Source organism: Anguilla anguilla, chromosome 6 (assembly GCF_013347855.1).
Source record: "Anguilla anguilla isolate fAngAng1 chromosome 6, fAngAng1.pri, whole genome shotgun sequence".
In the NCBI taxonomy this organism is placed as follows: domain Eukaryota; kingdom Metazoa; phylum Chordata; class Actinopteri; order Anguilliformes; family Anguillidae; genus Anguilla; species Anguilla anguilla.
The window spans coordinates 32,101,526-32,124,611 of NC_049206.1; the positions used below are offsets into that span (position 1 = coordinate 32,101,526).

At 41.1% G+C, this 23,086-nt stretch overlaps 1 protein-coding gene across 2 annotated transcripts in view; it reads left to right on the forward strand.

Moving 5' to 3' along the window:
- Positions 1 to 20,158, forward strand: part of LOC118229847 — a 77,278-nt gene extending 57,120 nt beyond the window's left edge. The window contains exons 2-6 of one of the 2 annotated variants that reach the window (XM_035422310.1): positions 17,932 to 18,101; positions 18,218 to 18,456; positions 18,576 to 18,691; positions 18,943 to 19,183; positions 19,268 to 20,158. In XM_035422310.1, the coding sequence (XP_035278201.1) occupies positions 18,095 to 18,101; positions 18,218 to 18,456; positions 18,576 to 18,691; positions 18,943 to 19,183; positions 19,268 to 19,450 (786 nt within the window). In that variant the 5' untranslated portion in view covers positions 17,932 to 18,094 and the 3' untranslated portion in view covers positions 19,451 to 20,158. Of the gene's footprint in view, positions 1 to 17,931; positions 18,102 to 18,217; positions 18,457 to 18,575; positions 18,826 to 18,942; positions 19,184 to 19,267 lie in introns of those variants that run through there. The other variant, XR_004765737.1, reaches the window with a different exon arrangement.
- Positions 20,159 to 23,086: the final 2,928 nt, after the last annotated feature.

The window sequence follows — 23,086 nt, forward strand, 5'->3', positions numbered from 1 at the left end:
CAAATTTCTCTTCTCAAGTCCGGACTGTGATTTTTCAAATGCAGACTTCACTGTTTTTCATTTCTTCCTTTAACTGTTAAAAGTCTATTTTGTGTTAATTACATAAATACTAATGGATCATTTCTGATTGGTTCTTAGCAATGTAGGCACAATATGCATGTTATAACCTTGGTTCCTTCTGGAGTGCATTATGCTTAGCCAAATTGCAGCTTGGCACCTTTTCTGACAGAAATAGGCAGGCAGAAAAAGGTTGATGGGAATGAGATCAGGTTTCCTGGTCAAATTCACAGTCACCAATCTCTGAGCAAAAGTTAAAGACTCCTGTCCAGTAGTCACTTGCACCCTGCAACTAGTGTCCCATTCTAGTGAAAAAAACCACTCTGATCCCAAGGATCCCACATATATACTACTCCATATATGAGAAACAACATACAAAAATCATTTGCTTTCTCATTTACATGAAGTTTGCATCTCAATTCTCTCTTTGTGTTCTTGCCAACTTTTTTTTTTTTTTTTACAAACAATGATTTTATCCACATCTAGTACATGTATACATTTTTTTCTGATTTCAGCAGTCTACAATTTGCTTTAGATTTTAAATCAAAACAGTTTCCCTCCCAATGTGCTACCCAAAACATTTTTTTTGCTCAGTTGCTGGCACAGTTGATAATTTTCCTATGTGATAGTGGGTATAGATATTACAGGAGGCTCTCAAACCAGGTGGACTTGCTCCTCCCACTCAGGGCTGTGTGGTTGAAGGTCAGGAAGAGACTCACATTCAGGGACATCAGGATGACTGGGATCAGCATTACAGTCAACTTGTCTGTTGTCAGGCTCTGTGTTCAAGACACCCACAGTGGCCATGCCCTCCAACTCCAGCTGGGTGAGGCCCACTGCATCGTCCCCAGTTTGGGATGACAGATCTCCCCCATCTACATTGTCCTGCATTGCAGGGTCCCTCTACATGTCCAGGAGAGGGTCTGAGGAGGCGGAGGGGATGAATGCAATGCTCTGAGGGTTAATGTCATGGAACCAGACCATGGATGTTGCCAAGCAGGTTGGCATTGGTGGTAGGCTCATGGCAAGTGGAGTTTGTGTCACTGGAGGAGGAGAAGATGCCTCCTGGAGACTCACCGAAGGGATGCAGGTTATCAAAGGGCTCAGGGGTGTATTGACTGGTAATGTTTCCCAGTCCCATCAAGCTGTCTCCCAGCTCCAGGAGCTCAGAGCTGCTCAAGGCACCACGAGGCAGCTCCACACTGGGCAGCACAGGGTCCAGTCTGGATGGCAGAGAGGTGCCAATCGCTCCCATGGAGGCTTCATTGTTGAGGATCTCCTGAGTCTCACCATCCATAACCAGCCCAGATTCCTGCAGAGACAGCTGAATAGCCAGCAGGACATTGGGGTCATCCTCATCCAGAGAATTAAGGCCCTGGAACAAAGCAAAAGTCATCCTTAAATAAAACTCAACTTGAAGCAATAAGCAAGTCATTTGAGAGATATAAAAATTCTGTCAGCATTAGAAACCTGGTACACATTACATATGATTTTGGTCCATAATTAAATTTTTAACATCAAAAACTCTGTGTAGAAATTACAGTTCTTTATATACAGGGTCCCCCAAAATAGGATCACAAAAGTAATTGGACAGTTGGCTGTTTCTTGGCCAGCTGTGTCTCTTCGCAAAATTGCATCATGCACAATAAAGCTAACAAAAAAGCTAATTCCAGGAGAGGGATCTGTATTTGGAGTTTCTGTTGCCGTTGTCTTTCAACATAAGGACCAAATAACTGTTAATGCAAGTAAGCTTCATGATTTTTCAGAATCATTACGCATCATCACTGCCACTGAACATTTGAAAGCACCACATTTAACTTGAGATAACAGAAATTATATGGAGTAAATGTATGCTGTTCTATCCAAATAAGAAAAAATCTGGGAATAGTTTTGCAGCTCCACATTTTATTCTGCTTTTAAGTACAGTTTTCTGGACTTTATAAATACTTATTAAAAATATACTGAATATTGCATTTATAACTTTGTGAGGGAGCATCAGTATAGAGGGCAGGATCATTCATTACATGTTTCCCAGATGAAAACTTGTGTTTCCTTGGATTCAGCTGTTGTCTTGTGACAACATCCATCATCCATCCATTTTCTAAGTCCATTTTCTGAAGCAAGCCATTTGCATTTACCATTTCCAATAGTAATTTAAATTAGTTCATATTCATAATTTAGGTAGAAATAAAGTGCCAAAAATGCAATTATCTTGGCGAAAATGCAAAAATTAAGTTGATTTTTTTTAGTTTGTCATGAAATACTGAGAGATCCCATATATAAACAAGGTACCACTATACATGCCCTGGATTATACACTTCTTGCCCACAAGTGTGCAAACTCTGGGGGTGATATGGGCAACTACTAAAGATCTATGAAGCAAAAGGTAAGCAGTGTACCCTGGTGTCCCTTAATGTCTTCAAATCTATCCAAAATGCCTAAATTGCTGTTAATCACAATATAATCATGTATTTCACTACCAATTGGTTTGACTCAAGAAACTCACCTTTGCATAATTTTCAATTGGGAATTACTATCTTTCCACCAGCACAAAGGTCTAAAATATTTAGGGGTCCAAAAACATATCCAAATTCTGTCTAAAAATAATAATAACATGTTGGTGTAATCCCCCTAGTGGCCACGACATTGGCATCCTGCGATTGTTCAACTCAGACTTTCAGTACTCCTGCAACCAAACTATGAGTTGAAAATGTGGAAGAATATGCTGTTTAATCATTGTTTTATATTATATACTCTAACACATAAGTGATTAGAATTGTATTCTTTTAACAGTTTTCTTGTGTAATGACTAACTCACATATTCTTAAAGAGAACATGCTCTTTATTAAAATGATGAAATCTCAAGCATATGAGATAATGACATGTGCTTTGAGATACTCTATGCAATTCTGTTACAATTCAGGAAGGTTCCATGAACAGAAGATGGCCCCCCTTTCCCACTTTTCTCTCTCTTCTCATGTTGCAAAATAATTATCTTAGCTTTGCTAGCAAACCGAAATGTCAAGGTTGCAAGAAAAGAAAGTGTCTTTGTGTTAATTATGGAAGAGACGTAATTTCTGGGAAATGTTTTTCTGCAAGAGAACTATACGTGTGGCATGCAACCAAGCGCAGAACCTAAAAGATAAGATTCTCTATAGAAAGTGTGCAATTTCTTTGTTATGTTGAGTTCACTGCGGTATGCTGGGGAACTCCTGTCGGTCTTTAGCCCCTTTTCCACCAAATGGCTGAACGGTTCTGAGCACGGAGAGGAACAGTTCCAATGGTGTTTCCACCTGGAAACGGTTTGGCGTGGAACGATTACAAAAGCCCCTTTTCCATTGCAGGGCCGAACGGTTCTGATCACAGAGAGGAACGGTTCCAATGGTGTTTCCACCTGGAAACGGTTTGGCACAGAACGATTACAAACCGTGCCCAGCACGATATTTTTGGCGCGGTTAGACAACCATGCTCAGTGCAGCTGAACCGTTCGCGTGGGCAGGCTTAATGACGTATTCACTGATTGGTTATGTCAGTTTTGTGACTCTGCATACGGTCTCTTCACATCTGTTCCCGTAAGCTAGGTCGGTGGAGAAGCTAATATAAATAAAAATGCCAATCAAAAATCGTATTCCGTCATAGCAGCAAGATAAACCCGACAATAGCCCTAAGATATGCCAATACAGCAGTGAAAACGCTGCTCACTGAATAACGAAATAAACAGGACAAAGTTTTAAAAAATGATACCATGTCATTCTACAGTCATTATCTGGGACTAAATATTGAATAAATACATAACCTTACCATTGGTTTTATGCGTAGAGATGTCCCTTTTGAGACTATTGTCTTGGACAATCCGTTTATGAATATATTTCGCACATTTGTGATGACTGGGTACGTTCAAAATAGCTGTGCATAATACCACACGGATCGTTTACGGCGTTGTCGCCCTTTTTTTAGTACAGTCTGGCTTGATTGACAATTCATTTATTCAGTAGGTGAGAGTATAAGCTTTCTAACAATGTATAACATGTCTAATTTTGCTCTTGTAATAGCGTTTTATAGGTCAGCGTAACCGAAAATTTTATTATCATCGCATTCACTCTGTGGTAAAAGACGCTGCACCTAATGAAACGTTGTTAAAATTTTTTCGTAATTTCTTGGAAAATACTAATAATTATTATTGAGGACTTCTGGGCATAGCTAAGCCATATATTTGCTGATAGACCTATCTGACATCGTTTTCTGGAGCAAAACAGAAGCGGATTGAACTTGTTGATTTACTGTCTCTGTCTCCATCTACTGAACACAGAAAATTTCATTTCATCATTTCTATGTAAGTAGTAAGTAGTAAGTTAGTGGTATTATATAATGTGGATATTTCACTGTAATGTAAGTGTTAGTAGTGTAATAGTTTTTGTGATGCATGCAACAGTGATGGTCAGTGGAGGATATGCTAAAAAGAAAAACCAAAAACAGACCAAAATACACAGAATCCTCATCCGTTTCGTCAGCCAACGAAACATAACAAAAACAAAACAGTATGGGGAGCGACGACAACAACTGGCGCATATTTATTACATATCACAACGGGACACCGTCGCTGATCCACCTAGGTCTAGGTATCTTCCAGAAACGGTAATCGTTCCCACGAGTACTGAGCAGCGCGAAATGGCACGGAGTGGCCCTGGTAACGGTTCGGCCCTAAGGTGGAAAAGCACCTATAGTGCTCCTACATACTCTGTATTATAAACCGCTTGTGATTTTAATGTATCCTTGCTTTCAGTGTTGAGTGTGTTTAATTCAACATATATGGAATTCGCTGCACCCGACTGAATCTACTGAGGAAACAGTGATAAGGTTTTCCTCCACAAAAACACAAACTCTGTGTTCTGGCTTTATTAGTAGACGATTCAGGACAACTACGATGAAGACAGAGACTGTAAGCACCACCATTGTTGCGTTGGTTGTCCATTTACCAAACACCCCCTCCCTGCTATGTCATCTACAACTACACCCCCCACTTATGACACACTGGACAACAGTGTCTATCGGGGAATTCATGAAAATATTCTTTCACCACTAAAAATTTGTATTCCGTTAAAAATAAAACCAACCAAAGCATTAACATATGCCAATACAGTGGTGAAAATACTGCTCACTGAATAACGAAATAAGACAAATTATCCTAAAATTATACCATGTCATTCTATTGTCAATATCGGCAACTAAATATGGAGTAAATACACAATCTTAACATTGGTTTTACACATAGAGATGACATAGAGATCCCTTTCAAGACAGAGTAGTCATATATTGTCTTGGACAATCCGTTTGTGAAATATACACTCATTAGTGACGTCTAGGTATCTTCCAAAATAGCTGTGTGTAAAACCACACGTTGTTTATGGCATTTTCGTCATTTTTAGTGCAGTCCAGCTTCATTCACAATTATTTTATCCAGTAGGTGTCAGTATAAGCTTTCTAATGATGTATAACATGTCTAATTTTACTTTTGGAATAGCATTTCATAAGCCAGTGTAACCGAAAGTCTCATCAGCACTGTCTTACTTTCACTCTGTGAAAACAGTAAAAGACACTGCACCCGGCAAAAAAACATTACCGATCACATTTCAGAAAATATTATTATTCTTGAGAACTTCTGTGCATGGCTAAGGCATATAGTTGCTGATAGACCTAGTGGATACTGTTTTCTGGACCAAGTCAGAAGAGGAGAACGACAACAATGATTCTTTGTTTCTGTCTCTATCTATTGAGCACAGTTAAGACTTCATCTTCCAGCTCAAAATATTTAGGTTATATATGTTATTTTTTAAATGGAGTGTCTTTTACTGGTACTTCATAATGACAATATTTCAGACTGTAATGTTTATGCATTCGTTGGTAGTAGTCTGTTTGTGTTTCATGCACCGGATCTGATGTGAACCTGGAACATCGACAAAAGTTTTTGGTGGCCGGTTGAATATTATTCTAATGTCGTTCCATCCCCATACAAGAAAACATTACATACTGTAGAGTACAGAAAAACACACAAGAGTTAATGATTACACATTTAGGTATGTGTACCACATTCTGTCCCACAGAATTGTTTTTTTTTCCCCATCTGATATCAACGTTTCATCTTAAACATTGTAAAGGGCAAAGTTATATGCTTTATAATAGACAAAAAGCATTTTATTCATTTTTGGAGCAATTTTGGGTATGTTTCTAGTAGGGTTGTGCAGAGACGTCATTATCTGTCTCTGTATCTGTATTCGGATAGAAGACCGGAAGTGGGCGTGGTTTATACCGGAAGTCACGTTACATCGGGCAAATGTTGTATTCTAACCTAATATTCATTAGCAATGCAATTGTTGTGCCTTCAAATAATAATATTAATTAATTAATTAATTAATATTGGCATATAATTAATTATGAAATATATTTCCACATCCTCATACTGTACTTTTCGTCTCTCTCTTTTTTCCATTTTTTTTTTACTAAACTAAGTTTTATGAACTGTCTGAACCCCACCACCACTCCCGCTTTAACTGGGGGACATTGAACAATCAGAAACTGAAAAAAATGTTTTATAAATCGAAAGATTCTGCTTTGCATTGGAAATAGAATCTATTTACAGTAAAGATATATAGAAAAATATCCTTCAGTTGAAGGGAATAATCTTAAATTCCAATTAAAGCCGCAAGCGGCGTTGGGAGGGGTCCAAGCATTGGCACCATCGCGCCCCCTATGGAGCGATTTTAAAATGGCTTTGTCCTCATGATCATATGCCTTCACCCAACATATCTACTGAAGATCATGATGATCGTATAAAATATTAATGACTTATGGCCAATTTTGTGCTAAGAGACGCTGTCGGATGACTTAGTTACGTCGCTATGGATGTGTCCTGGCCGCTTCCCGTAAAGGCCTTTACTATGTCTTAACACTTAGATGGCATGTCGTAACACTTAGATGGTCCGGCGTGTATGCACAGCTGCAGTGTTTCTGCGCCGCAACTAAAAAAGGCGTCACACTAGTGTTGTCACGATACCAAAATTTTGATATTGATACTGATACCAGGTTTAGTATTACGATACTCAATACTGAAATGATACTTGAAACTTAAACGATGCTAATTCGATACTCGGTACCTAACGATACTGAAATTACCTTAATAGATCAGAAACGTAATGTCCACAAGGGTTGACCTCATTTTCGAATTCATGGTTTATCAACAACCTGGTTCATTAACAACCTTTAAGTTGAAGCCTCTTCAACATATTAATATGCATAGGCCTATAGTGTGACAACACTGAAAAATACGAAAATATGTTAAATATATTTCAAAAATTAAACAGTTGTAAACTAAATAATCTTTAAAACAGGTCTTTCACCTTTAAATAGATTTAAAAACAGCATATTTTAAGAACAATACAGCATCTATCTATAATAAAATATTTCCAAATTGGAACACCTATTGCTACTGAAGTGAACTGAGTCAAAGCTTGCGCTGTATCAAGGAGCTGAGTGCACAAGCGCAAGTCACCTCACTTGGCAACCTTAGTTGCTACTGCCTTCTAGCGAAGATTCTGACAAATTACACTTTTCATCTTCTAAATCAGTAATGGGGGAGACAATTTTCCCTGGCTTTTACATTTGACTCAAAACTACCGAACGTCGGAATATTCTAATACCGAACCGTTTCTTTTTTTTCTTTCTTTTTTTTTTTTTAAGTACCGAGAAAGTGCTGAAGTTTTTGTATATCGTGCAACACTACGTCAGACACATATTCCAATCCATTGCTCAGCTTAGCAGAGAATACACATTTTAGTGCGCCTCAGAGACAGATAGAATAATAACACATAAATACGCATTTCAAATAATAAATAAGACATTGAGAAAAAACGGAAAAAAAGACGTAATATCAACTCGCGATGTGCGTGCTGGCCGCAGAGCAGCCGACCGTTTTATTTATTTAGACATTGGCAGATGAGAAAATGTTCGGTTACGCTGACCTATAAAACGCTATTCCAAAAGCAAAATCAGTCATGTTATACATCGTTAGAAAGCTTATACTCTCACCTATGGAATAAATGAGTTGTCAATCAAGCCAAATTGCACTAAAAAGGGCAACAACGTCGTAAGCAACACGTGTGGTATTACGCACAGCTATTTATGAAGATAGCCGACGCAGGCGTCACATATGCGCCTATATTTCACAAACGGATTGTCCAAGACAATATATGACCACTCATTCGCAAAAGGGACATCTCTACGCGTAAACCCGATGGTAAGATTGTATATTTATTAAATGCGTAGTCCCAGATATTGACATGGTATAATTAAAAAAAAAAAAACGTTGTCTCGTTTATTTCGTTATTCAGTGAGCAGCGTTTTCACTGCTGTATTGGCATATTATTTAGGGCTAATGTCGGGTTTATCTTGTTGCTACGGAATATTGCATTATATTACATTACAGGCATTTGGCAGACGCTCTTATCCAGAGCCACGTACAACAAAATGTATAACCATAATCAGGAACAAGTGTGTCGAAAACCCTAGAGGGCAGTAGCCTACCGTTCTAAGTGCAGGGAACAACCGCATAGTTCAACATGGACCCTGTAGTTTAAACTGATTAACACTAACACAAACAAGAACAGCAACAACGCAGTCTATGCAAAAATACAAGCAATAGTTAAGACGAGTTAAGTCACCTATGAAACAACTACCTAGTTACAACCCTAAGCTTACAGTCGATTTAGAGATTAAATTGAGAATACGATTTACAGCATAAATTGCGTCTTTTGTTTATATTCAATATTAGTTATTGCAGCGAGAAACTGCAGCTGTAGGTCGTTATGTTATGGTAGCAACGGAACGAAGCGGACTATATATGTATTAGGCTACCGTCATTGTTTCATTATACCAGCGTGTTTTCGCGCGTTTGCACAGAAACTCAGAACCTATCAATAAAATGGTTTAGCTATTTCTCAGCATAATGACAGATCCAAAGACTAAACAAACTCACCCGATACTGTCTTCAAATAATGTCTGGCACTGTCTTCCACTGCTTCCCCGACGTTCAGACCCTCCCCTCACTGATAAAAACTAGACCCTACGGTGTCGGATTACTTGCGTCGCCATGGATGTCGCTTGCCGTGAAGAAGTTTACTAGATGTCGTAGCACTTCGATTTGGAGCTCCAGCTCTTCCGAACCCCACCTAATGAAAAAGTCCAAATGGCGGGCAAACCATACGGCGGACATAGGTCCCAATAGAAAAGTTGTAGAGCACATTCCGATGCATCAGTCGATGAAGTTTTGTGTTGATCTGACTTACGGTATGGGAGTTATGACCTTTTAAACATGACCCTTTGTTATAGCGCCACCATCTGGTCGACATAGGTGATTTGTAGTGCCTGAGTAGTGGGGGGCCATAGGAACCGACCTACCCAATTTGGTTGGACTACAACTTATGGTTGCTGGGCCTCAGACATTTTAGCTGAGAAAACTGCCACGCCCCAACTAAAAAGTGAAAATGGCAGGCAAACAATATGGTGGACATAGGTGGTCCCAATGACAAAGTTGTACAGCACGTTCAGATGCATAGGTCCATGAAGTTTTGTGTTGATCTAACTTATGGTGTGGGAGTTATGGCCTTTTACGCATGACCCTTTGTTACGCATGACCCTAAGCGTATCATAACTTAATTTGTTTCTGCTGTTGCTAAGCGTATCATAACTTAACTTAACTTAATTTGTTTCTGCTGTTGCTAGTTAGCGAACATAGTTATGTGTAATTTAGGTAGCCTAATCTTTTTTAAAACTTGTCTCAACTGTTGCTAGTCAGCAAGCTTAGTTGGGCGTTAGCTGAGAATATCTGTAGTTGACTTGCTGTTGTTAGTTAGTTAAAGGCGTTAGTGAAACTGTGTGTGGGGATTGGTGTTTAACTGCCCCGTATTGTTGAGCTAATTTCGAGGAGCTTCACCTGGTGCTTATCTGCTCTAATGAAGCTAATGCAAACACGTAATTGTCACCCAGTATTTATAGCTCCAGCAGAGGCTGCCATAGGCAGCCTCGTCATCAGTTTATCATGTTTTTAAACCCCATTCCCTTGTGCGTGCTGCCTCGCCCCAAATGGTCTGTTCACCGCAGGCGTAATTTAACCAACTTGATCTACCCACCCTTATCCACACCTCAGGAATTCACTGTCACAGGTGGATTATGGAACTGCCAGTCAGCCGTCCAGAAAGCTGACTTCATTACTGCCTTTGCCAAGACGAAGTCTCTTGACTTCCTGGCTCTCACGGAAACCTGGATCACTCCCGATAACACCGCCACCCCAGCTGCACTGTCTGCGGGATACTCCTTCTCGCACACCCCCAGGGCCTCTGGCCGAGGCGGGGGTACCGGTCTACTCATTTCCTTGTCCTGGAAGTTCTGTGTCCTCCCCAGTCCTAACCCTACTTTCTCCTCCTTTGAATTTCACGCGATTACTGTTACTCATCCCTCTACATTTCACGTTATTGTTCTGTACCGCCCTCCAGGTCCACTCGGCTCATTTCTGGACGAGCTGGACACTCTCCTGAGCTCTCTCCCTGAGGATGGCACTCCTGCTATTCTACTGGGAGATTTCAACCTCCCACCAGAAACCTCCCAACTGTCCAGGGTTGCCTCACTCCTCCAGTCTTTCGCCCTATCCCTGTCCTCCTCCCCCCCCACACACAAGGCTGGTAACCAACTAAACCTTGTATTCACCAGAGGCTGCTCCATTCCCCAACTTGCAGTGACTCCCCTCCATGTCTCAGACCACTTCTTTCTTTCTTTCTCCCTCTCCTATTTACTCCCCCTCAGTTCATCCAATAGCTCACCCACAGTAACTTTCAGGAGAAATCTCCCTACTCTGTCACAATCCTCCCTCGTCTCCACTGCTCTGTCTACACTTCCCCCTCCTGCGTCTTTCTCTAACCTGCCAGTTGACCTTGCCACCTCCACCCTCAACTCCTGCCTCTCTCAGTCCCTCGACTCACTTTGTCCTCTTGTCTCCAAACCAGCACGCTCCTCACCCCCCTGCCCATGGCTGACCGAGTCACTACGCTCCAGCAGAACATCACTGCGGGCTGCAGAGAGAAAGTGGAGAAAATCCCGATCCTCTGATGACCTGACTGCATACCATACCCTGCTGGCGACTTTTACATCTGCCCTCACGTCTGCAAAAGCCTCTTTTTCCAATCCAAGATCAGCGCATGTGTCTCTAATCCACGTAAACTATTCTCCACCTTCTCTTCCCTCCTCATTCCTCCTCCACCCCCACCTCCCTCTTCCCTCTCCGCAGATGACTTTCTGGCCGCCTTTGAAGGAAAGGTGGCTACAATCCGGAACTCCTTCACCCATCCAGTGAGCCCCCCAACCCCCCAGGACAACCCCACAGCCACACTGACCTCCTTTGAAATGCTGGAGGACTCCGATGTATTACAACGGATCACCTCTCATCGCGCAACCACCTGTCCACTTGACCCCATCCCATCTAAAGTTCTCCAATCTATCTCCAGCGAGCTCCTTCCCTATCTGTCTTCCATTATTAATTCCTCTCTCTCCTCTGGTCATGTTCCCTCTGTTTTTAAGACGGCTCGTGTTACCCCACTACTCAAAAAACCCACCTTAGACCCCTCCGATGTAGCAAATTATCGACCCGTATCCCTTCTACCCTTTCTGTCCAAAACCCTCGAACGAGCAGTTCTTAAACAATTAACCTCTTTTCTCCATCAGAACAACCTGCTAGACCCTCACCAGTCTGGCTTCCGATCTGGGCACTCAACAGAGAATGCACTCCTAGCTGTGACGGAGGCACTTGCCACTGCAAGAGCCTCACGCCTTTCCTCTGTCCTGATCCTTCTTGACCTGTCTGCAGCTTTTGACACGGTCAACCATAAAATACTCCTCTCCACCTTGGCTGGGATGGGAATTGCCGGGACTGCCCTGTCTTGGTTCGCTTCCTATCTCGCAGATAGGACCTACCAGGTCACCTGGAAGGGGTCTGCCTCTGCTTCTCATCCACTTGTTACGGGAGTGCCGCAGGGATCTGTACTGGGTCCTCTGCTGTTCTCCTTATACACCAGATCTCTTGGTTCAGTCATTAATTCACATGGCTTTTCCTATCATTGTTATGCAGATGACACACAACTCTTCTTTTCTTTCCCCCCCTCGGCCACACTGGTCAATGATAAGATCTCTTCCTGCCTGGCTGACATCTCCACCTGGATGGCCAGCCACCATCTGAAGCTCAACCTCAACAAAACTGAGCTGCTCTTCTTCCCGCACAAGACCTCCTTGCTTCGTGAATTCTCAATCACGGTTGATGGCACCACAGTGACTGCCTCTCACTCTGCCAAGAGCTTGGGGGTGGTCCTGGATGACCAACTGGACCTCAAGGAGCACATCAAGGCAACATCAAGGTCCTGCAGATTCCTCCTATACAACATCAGGAGGATTCGACCATACCTGACGACGCACTCCACCCAGCTGCTCGTCCAGGCTACGGTGACCTCTCGCCTTGATTACTGCAACTCTCTCCTTGCAAACCTGCCAGCTTGTGCCATACAGCCACTACAGATGATTCAGAATGCCGCTGCCCGGCTCATCTACAACCTCCCCAAATTCTCCCACGTCACTCCTCTGCTGCGATCACTTCACTGGCTACCGGTCGCTGCCAGGATCCGATTCAAAGCCCTGACCCTTGCCTACACTGCCGCCAACAGGACAGCCCCCATCTACTTGCAGGACATGACTCAATTCTACGTGCCTGCTCGACCACTCCGCTCTGCAGCAGCAGGGCGTCTTGTAACCCCTCCCACCCGCCCAAAGGGATCACAGAGCTTCTCCACCCTAGCTCCCCAGTGGTGGAACGAACTCCCCGTCCCTCTCCGAACCTCCCCCTCACTATCCATCTTCCGCCGTGGCCTGAAGACTCATCTCTTCAGACTATACCTAGAATAACCACCACCATGCTGTGTATATATATATTTAAAAAAAAAAAAAAAAAAAAAAAAAAACCTTTTTTCCTTGTCACTTGTTACATGTTGCCCCATCCCTGCACTTCTTGGTAAATTGTATTTGTCCTAATACTCTAGCTTAATCTTCTGCCTAGTTTGGCTTTGCAGATGTTAGACCAGGATAGTGTTCATTGTTCTCAGCTAGAAATAGCTGTACAAAATAAGTAATTGTACCTTACTGAACCCGTGTTCAGCAGTTGTCTACGATCATGAAAATGCACTTCTTGTACGTCGCTTTGGATAAAAGCGTCTGCCAAATGAATGTAATGTAATGTAATGTTATAGCGCCACCATGTGGCCGACATAGGTGATTTTTGGTGCCTCAGTAGTGGGGGGCCATAGGAACCCACCTGCCAAATTTGGTTGCTCTAGGACTTATGGTTGCTGAGCCTCAGACACTTTTACCGGAGAAAAATAAGAATAATAATAATAATAATAATAATAATAATAATCCTAACAGATACAATAGGGTTCCACCAGCTTCGCTGCTTGGACCCCTAATAATAATCCTAACAGATACAATAGGGTTCCACCAGCTTCGCTGCTTGGACCCCTAATAAAGGAAAAATAACAAAACAAAATAACAAACTTGTGTCTCGATGAAAGGATTTTTAGTCCAGCTGGGAACACACTAACAGGAGCACTGGGATGATGGGAACAAGTCAATGGTTATACACAAGATCTAATCAACAAACAAATCAGAAGGGCTAGATGGGAATCGGAGTCAAACAAGATAGGGTCAAATACACAAAGTCAAATGAAGCAATCACTAAACACACTGCACCAACCGTGAGTTTGAAGAGCTAGTCTCCGCTGGTAGGTGGCAAATGGCAGCTTTTTAAAGCCGAGCAACCGGATACGGAAACGAGTAATTAGATGACAACTGGATCGAAGAAACACACGCAAAAGTAACAAATGTGAACACAAACTTACGACTGGGGTTGTAACACCAGCAAACTAGCATTACAATCTGAAATGGTTAGTGCTAGCTAGCCATATCAAAGTAAGTTAGTTAGACAGTTAGCTAGCAGAACAGAGATCCTAGCTACTAAACATATATAACATTAGTCACCCCAACTGCAATCAGCTGTCTAGGTAACAGATAGCAAAGACAATATGATACATAACGTTAATAGAACTGGCTAACCACATGGTCTTGCCCTTGCTTTACTGGATCCGACTCAAATTGCCTGCTTGCCACTTCAGAGCGAGTCATTGTGTGACTGACTGCCTGCTGCTGTCACAATTAACTATTAGCTAAGGTGCACGCTCCTCATGATGGAGTGCAGCTAAGTTTTCTGCTCTAGCTGATCTCTTTTGGCCACCCTCACTTCGCTGGAGCTGGCACAATATCAAAAGAATTATTGTAATTTTGGACAGACTGATACTGTCCTTCTACTGGTGTGCCAATATGCTGCTGCCTGTCTGTCACACTGTCACTGGACATAACAGTCTCCCATTGTTCTCATCTAATGTTCGTTTAGAACTTTAGAATGATGGAATTATTCAAACTTGAAGAGGCTAGCCTGATTTTATAAGTCAGCATTGTGTCTTGCCATGTGAAGTCTCTTGAACATTTCAGGATCCAAAATTAGAATTTTGAGGTCTCATTCAAATTTAATTGGGATGACAGGTATACCATTCCACCAAGTTACACCTTGGCAGGGCAGCATGCCTCATACTTATACAACACTGAGTTTGCCACTTTTCAGGGCCCTTGGCCATTTAAAAAATTAATTTCTGTACCTTATGATAACAGACAGAATTCATAAGAACTTCACACGTCCACAAAATAAAGCCCCAAACTTAGGGAATTTTCTTCTATTCACCTATGACAGCTCCGCAACACACAACAACCACAATCACATTGCTGGAGCAATGGTCGAAGTTGTCAACTGCTTCAGATTCCTTGAACTTCAGATATGACAACCTCACCTGAACCACAATCACTGACTGCATTCTGAAGAAGGTACATTTTCTACACTGTCTGAAGAAGTGTGGCAGGGGCAGACAAACGCTTGTGAACTTCTACCTCAGCACCATTGAGAGTGTCATCACTGACGGGATCATCGTCTGGTACGGAAACACCAAATTACAGGACAGGAAGGGTATTTATAAAATAATGAGAATGGCACAAAAATCATAGGATCTGAGCAAAACTCCATTGATCAGTGTGTTGAAGACGGCAAGTGTTAGCGAAAGTTCGCGAACATATTCAAACATATGCAAACTTTTTTCTGTTCACCACGAACGTTAACTAATGTTACCAAACAGTCTGAAAGGGTAGTGTGCCACGAACAAAAATGACTGCTGACAGTAAAGACACTGAGCGAAAAAAGGTTGCCTGTTTCATCTTGAAATGTGAGCGAAAAGTAAAATCATCATATTGAGCAATGACTACCTCGGCATATCGCTCAATTCTGCAGACCTGTTCATTAGTTGTGCTACATGACAATACAGAGTGTACTCGTATAATATCTTTCATGTCAGGACCGCTATCAGTGAAGTACTCGAATGTGGTGGAAGCCACTGTGAAGACCCTCTGTTTAGACACATCCATTTTTAATAAAAATGCGTTGGTGGCAAACTAAATGAAATGTTTATTTAAAATCGTTCAACATTAACTGTTCGCCGCAAACTTAGTTTAACATGCGCGCATCTTGAATGCACGTCAGATCTACACTGATCACAAAAAAAAAAAAAAAGCATGAACCGTACAGGACCCAAATCACCCAGGATACCAACTGCCGAACCCATTTGATTATTTACTCATTACATTTGTTGCCATATATTCTATCCTTATTTTTATGCAGACTGGCCAGAGGTGAATGGGCTACGTAGCCGGGTTCCTTCCAAGATGTCTTACCTTTGGGGAGTTTTTCTCACCACCGTTTCAGTTTTGTTTTCCGCCCTACTGGGGAGGATTTACCTGACCTGCTTTCTTTTTGGAAGTACAGGCCTGGTTTCTTCCCAGCTTTCCTTCTGTTTCTCTGTTAAGCATCTTTATGACTGTTCTCAGCAAAAAGTGCTATACAAAATTTTAAAAAATTGAGCTGAATTGAAGTTTGTGCAGTTGAAGCAGGGCAAGTACTAGAGCCCGTCCGATGCCAGATTTTTGGGTCCGATGCCAATCCCGATTTTGGAGAGTCCTAGCCCACCGATTACCGATGAGGATTGATAAACATAGTGGTCGTATAAACGCATTTAATTAAAAACTTTCACTAAATATACATACCTTTATTGCGGCAATCGAATCTGTGCAGACAAGTCTTGCAGTGGAGAATATTGGATGAGGCACGAGTGACAAACGTCTTATTACAGATGTAGCGCGTCAGCTGCTGCAGTTCACACTTGTATTAGAGCTCCCTCTACTGGATAATTCTAGTAAATAGCAATTACAACGTTCGAACAGACAAGTACAGATAAATAATCAATGTTTTTTGTTTTGTTTATTATACTTATTTAAAAATCGGGACACATCGGCTGCATAACTGCCGATCCCGATGTTGTCAAAAAAGTCAAATAATGGCCGATATATCGGCCAAACCGATATATCGGTCGGGCTCTATACGAGAGTGCAGAGTATAGAAATACATACAAGAGTTAATTATTACACATTTAGGTACTGTACTGCATTGTGTGAAAATATTTTTGTATTATTTTTTAAATATGATAGCAATGTTTCATCTTAAACCTTCATAAGGGGCTCATTTATATATGCTTTATAATGGACAAAAACATTTCATTTAATTTTGGAGAGATTTTGGGTATGTTTCTGGACCCCTAGATATTTTAGACCACTGTATGGACTGAAAGCTTGTAATTCCGACTTGAAAATAATGCAACAGTGAGTTTCTTGAGTCGAAACAGTTGATTTGTAGTGAAATACGTGAATATGTTGTGATTTACAGCAATGCATAATTTAGACATTTTGGATAGATTTGGAGACGCTGGGTACACTGCTTAGTTTTTGCTTCATACATCTATAGTAGTTCTACATATCCACCCTTAGATTTTATGAACTTGTGGTCAAGAAGTTTTTGATCCAGCGCATGTGTAGTTTAACCTGCTGTATATATGCAATCTCTCAGTAAGTCTCTGTAGTGTTCACATTTGGAGTTATAAAGCTTTAAATAGGGTACCCCCTAAATGGGCAAGGATTGGCAAGATTTGGCTTGTGCGCTAAGGGGTTAATGTAAAACTGATGTTTGGTATTTTGCTGCATTGTCCAGGTCACACTGACACAACAGCCCTTGAACCAGTGTTGAGAGTTGAACATGAGGCTGTGGTGGGTGCTTTCAAATGCCTTTACTGGCTGGTGAAGCATGAAATTGCCCACCACACCAACTATCCAGCTCTACTTGAGCTAGCAGAGCTGCTGGGTTGTGATTATTTTGTCAAACTTAAGGTAACTACATGCTTATTAATATCTAAAGCAACTCTGTCACCCTTATTATAATTTGACGAATATCACATCTATTTAACTATTAGTATTTATTTTTTCAAAGATTGGAAAATCAACCAACTACAGGTCCCATCGCATGGTAGATGAAATGCTCGAAATACTGGCCAGTATTATCGAAGCACCCATCCTGGAACACATCAGAAACTCTCAGGCTGACGGACTTGAACTTGATGAGAGCACAGATGTTGCTGTTATTAAACAGCTAGATGTGCCTGTTCGGTAAAGAGATATATTTTTAATATGACATAAAACATGGATTCACTTAGTTTGATATCTAAAAAATATGTATCATGTCATGAATATTAAAAGATCAAGCTATTCAATGTGTATCTGTCTAATTTTCAAATAATTTTCTTTCAGATACCTTGATAAAGAGGGAGCTGTCTTTTGTCAATTTTTGGACTTAGTTCCACTGCCTGATGGGAAGGCCAACACAATCGTGACTGCCATCCATGACATCACCGATCGGAAGGGCATTCCCCAGGTCAAGATATCAGGTCTTGGGACAGATGGTGCAGCAGTGATGACAGGTAAATTTACTGCATCCTTCTCCACACCAAAGCACTTTATATATTTATTGTGCTTTAATTTATTGTGTTTGTATAATTAAACTTTTTTTCCTCTTCCCTTGTCTTTTTTTAAATAGGATGCCAAAATGGAGTGGCAAAACAACTCTGTGACACCATGCCATGGCTAGTTACAGTGCACTGTGCTGCCCACTGTTTGGCCCTGGTCTGTAAAAATGCTTCAGAGACAACACCGTACATGAACACCTTCAAGGACCACCTGCAGCAACTCCACCTGTACTTTAGAAACAGCGTCAATAGAACAGCAGTCCTGAAGGCAGCAGCCACAACCCTGGGCATCTGTGATCTGAAGGTGAAGGTAAAACAAATCTTCATTCTTTCCAGGAGAATTAGAGATCATAGACATCTATATTTAGGGTTAATTGTGCTTTATTTGTGCCAGAAATGTACTAATTATTTCCCCACAATATTTTATAGGAGGTCAAAGACAGTTTCTCAGCACCAGGCAGTAGCCAATCTGTGCAGGAATCTCCATGCAGTACTAACGGCCCTGGCAGAGGAGGTGGAGCACAACGAGTGCCCTGTGGCAAAAGGTCTTTACTCATTTTGTGCCACATACCGATTTGTGGCTATTCTGTACCTCCAGGCTGACGTGCTGCCTCATCTGGCAAGGTTGTCAAAAGTTTTCCAAAAGGAGGATGTTAATTTCCTTGCCGTGAAAGACCAAGTAAGATTATTCCCCCTCCTTTTTTTTTACTAGACAATTGATTTGATATTTATGGAGAAGATTTAGGTGTGTGGTTGTCACATTGCATACTAAATTGAATTTGTGTTTTTTTCTCAGGTGCCAGTCACAATATCCATATCTAGAACACCTAACAGATCAGCAAAATGAACGGTTCCATCAACTGCACATCATGGGTGCATTCAGTGTCCTGGGTCCACAAGCAGCCAGGAACCCAGATCAAGATGTTCCTGTGAGTCACCTGAAGACCCTTGCTGCCAAGTTCCCCCCCATGGTTGAGGAGGCACTTTTGGAGGAATGGCCTTCATTTAAAGAACATCTTCTGACTGGTGTGGTGAAGGTGAGAGACATTTTACACAACTAGCTTTGTCCATTATCACGTATCTTATTCATGTGCCTTGTCTTCTGCTTTATCTAATTGCAGGACAAGACTCAGTTAGCTGTCATGAGGGAGCTGGCATTACAGTATGATGAGCTTGTTCAGCTCTATCCCTGCCTGAGCAAGCTCACTGCCATTGCGCTCACCGTTCCTGTGGGAAGTGTGAACTGTGAACGTGATTTCTCCACCATGAACAGCGTACCAGATTACAACTCACACAACTCATGATTGCTTTTATAAATCTATCCATAAATTTACGAATTTACTAATAAAGACAAATCTTTTGGTAGGTGAAAACAGACCTCAGGAACAGGCTGCAAGGAGAGTACTTGGGGGCCTGCATGAAGACTTGGGGGCCTCCTGTGGCAAAATTTCCATATCATGATGCCATGGTGAAATTTTTCTCAAAGCCAAGGAAGATAAAGTGCAGCAATGAATCATGCACACTGTGTTCATGATGTCCTAATGTTTTGCAAAGGTCATAGGTTACACAGCTTATTTTTATGCAATAAATGCAGCTTATTAAGTCATCCTCTCCTTGTGATCACTTTGTTTTAAGTCTTGAATATACTGAGCGAACAAATCTGAACGCGAATATAAATTGCAGACCGCCTGCTACGTCATCTGACTGGAACCAACTGCGCCAATATGCCATCCCGCGCACCTCGTCTGTTTAGGGTTTTTTCGGTGCGTACCACCAGGCCTGAAAAAAATTCTAGGGGAAACACTGAATCATTATCACTGGGGAGAAAGGCATCATTGTTTGTGTGACTTTTGATTTCGTTTCTAAGCTCCTCAGGATGCTGGAAGTTTAACATTTTAGGACACCTAAATATATGAAAGCATGAATACATAATAACTGAGTAACGTGTAAAGCAAGTTTTTCTTCAAAAATAATGTGTAATAATACCTTCAATGAGGTTAGACAAAGTATCTTATTACTGTCACTGGATTTTGATACTTCTCCTGAGGAGAGGAGCGGAGGAAATGCAGTTTCTCTCTTCCTGGAGGAGTAGGGGGGGTTTCTTGGTGGGGCAGATGTTACCAGCCTATTCGTGTCCAGACCTTATTTGGGCAAACCAAGGGAGCTGTGGGGTGTGGAAGGCTTTCTCAGGATTGGATTTAAGGGAAGTCCAAAGAAACATTCGGGGAGAATCTGCTTAACAGTTCTCCTGGTAACATAGTCTTTGCTGTACAGAATATTTGGGTATTCATCAATACACACTTTGCGTTCCTTTTCTTTATCCTAGTTTGTTAGTTTGTATTTGTATTTGTATTTTTCTTTTCATAGCGGTCTTTTGTCTTGCTTTGTAAAAATAAAGTGTTCACCTTTTCCATCATTGAAACTGCCTATCTTCGGTTATTGCCAACGGTCATATTGTGTCATAATAAACAGTTTTTTCCTTTTTCAGAGCTGCCAATGGACGTATACGCGAACCCGTATTCACATACATCTTCACTTTACAGGATTTGAAGTTAATGGAGTCAGATAAACATGTTTTCCACCCTGCGACTAAATCTAATTCCTTACAATAGTTTAAAAGTAATAGACAATTATTAGTTAGCAAATAAGCATGCATAACAAATTAAAGATTTATCTGAGGCTTAGGTGGGATTCGATCCTCTGCCTCAACAAGGCAAGGAAGAAAGTTAGCAGTGAACCACCAACAAACTAGTGGCAACAGCTGTGAATTTTCTTGGTGAAGAATATATATGTCAGTTTTGTGGGTGTACGTGATGTGTTGATTGTCTGGTCTAGCTAAATGTCCAATGGGGGGACATATTGTTTGTGGGCTTGGAACATTTGTGATGATGTAATCAGGCAGGAAAAATAAGAAGAAGAAGAAGGAAAAAATGCTAAATCTGCTAAGTTTGGGGCTTTATTGTGCGGATGTGTAAAGTTGTTTGTGTATTCTGTCTGTTGACATGAGGTCAGAAGGTACAGAAAATAATGTTTTTAAGGGGGGCTGAGAATCTGTGGTCATTGTGGTTCTTTCTGTAGGAAACCCTGAAAAGTGCCAAACTCTCTGTGCCGTATAGGTATGGGGCATGCCGCCCCGCCAAGGCGTAACTTGGTGGGATGGCATACCTGCCATCCCAATCTTGGCGAAGAAATACATGTAAGGATCTTGTTGTTGAAACAAGTTTTTCTAGTGACCCAGCCACCAGAAAACATGTACACTGGCAGCAGGTCATAACTGGCTTTGGAATACTATTTCGGATGCTGGGGATTCGGATTCCAGAAGGTGGTGCATGTCCCTTTTCACCATAATTACAAAAAACACCCATTTCTAAAACAAAAAGGCTTTATAGCACACTGTAGATAAGATCTTGCTGAAGATATATACGTGTAAGGATCTTGTTCAAATGAGCTTTCCTGGTGAATTAGTCACCAGAAAACATGTATACTGGCAGAAGGTCATAGCTAGCTGTGGAATACTATTCTTGCTGCTAGGGATTCAGATTTCAGAAGGTAACGCATGTCTTCTTTTCACCATAATTACAAAAAACACTCATTTGTAAAACTAAAATGCTTAATACCACACTGTAGATAAGACCGTGGGAAAGATATACATGTAAAAATATTGTTGTTCAATCGAAGTTTAGCTGTCTAGACATGTCAGAAAACATTTTATTGGGCCTTTTCCCCAGCATAATTTGGACGAATCGGAATTGAACAATCAAGATGATGTCAAGAGAGGGATTGGCTACAATTTTAATAACATTTAATTTCAGCTAAACAAAATCCCTTCTGGGTTATTTTGAATAAGATAAGTGCCAGGTTTTTTTTGGTGCCATATTGCTTCTGAAATGGCTGTAGAATTCCCTCAGAACGCTGGCAGCTGTAACGTTATTAGGACACCCATATATACAAATGTATCAATAAATAATAACCAATGAACATTTTAAACATTTCTGAGTTTTTCTTGTGGTGAAATGAGTAATAATGCCTTCAGTGTGGTTAGATTTTTTATAATGACCTCACTGATTTTGGTGAAGCATAAGTGCCAGCACAAATGCTCATAGAGTCAAGTTTGCATAATAATTTCTGACTTCTAAAGTTAAGAAGTAACATCGCTGAACTGTCAGTGCACTGTCAGTTACATTTTAAGAGATATTTTTCAAGACTTCTGGACCAAAACAGTCATTGTTTCACAAGCTGCTACAAATAATTAAATTTATGATCACAAAAAAATGTACCAATTAAAGCCGCAAGCGGCGTTGGGAGGGGTCCAAGCATTGGCACCATTGCGCCCCCTATGGAGCGATTTTAAAATGGCTTTGTCCTCATGATCATATGCCTGCACCCAACATATCTACTGAACATCACGATGATCGTATGAAATATTGATGACTTATGGCCAATTTTGTGCTAAGAGACGCTGTCGGATGACTTAGTTACGTTGCCATGGATGTGTCCTGGCCGCTTCCCGTAAAGGCCTTTACTATGTCATAACACTTAGATGGCATGTCGTAACACTTAGATGGTCCGGCGTGTATGCACAGCTGCAGTGTTTCTGCGCCGCAACTAAAAAAAGGCGTCACACTAGTGTTGTCACGATACCAAAATATTGACTTTGATACTGATACCAGGTTTAGAATTACGATGCTCAATACTGAAATGATACCTGAAACTTAAACGATGCTAATTCGATACTCGGCACCGAACGATACTGAAATTACCTTAATAGATGAGAAACGAAATGTCCACAAGGGTTGACCTCATTTTCGAATTCATGGTTTATTAACAACCTGGTTCATTAACAACCTTTAAGTTGAAGCCTCTTCAACATATTAATATGCAAAGGCCTATAGTGTAACACTGAACAATAGAAAAATATGTTAAATATATTTCCCAAATAA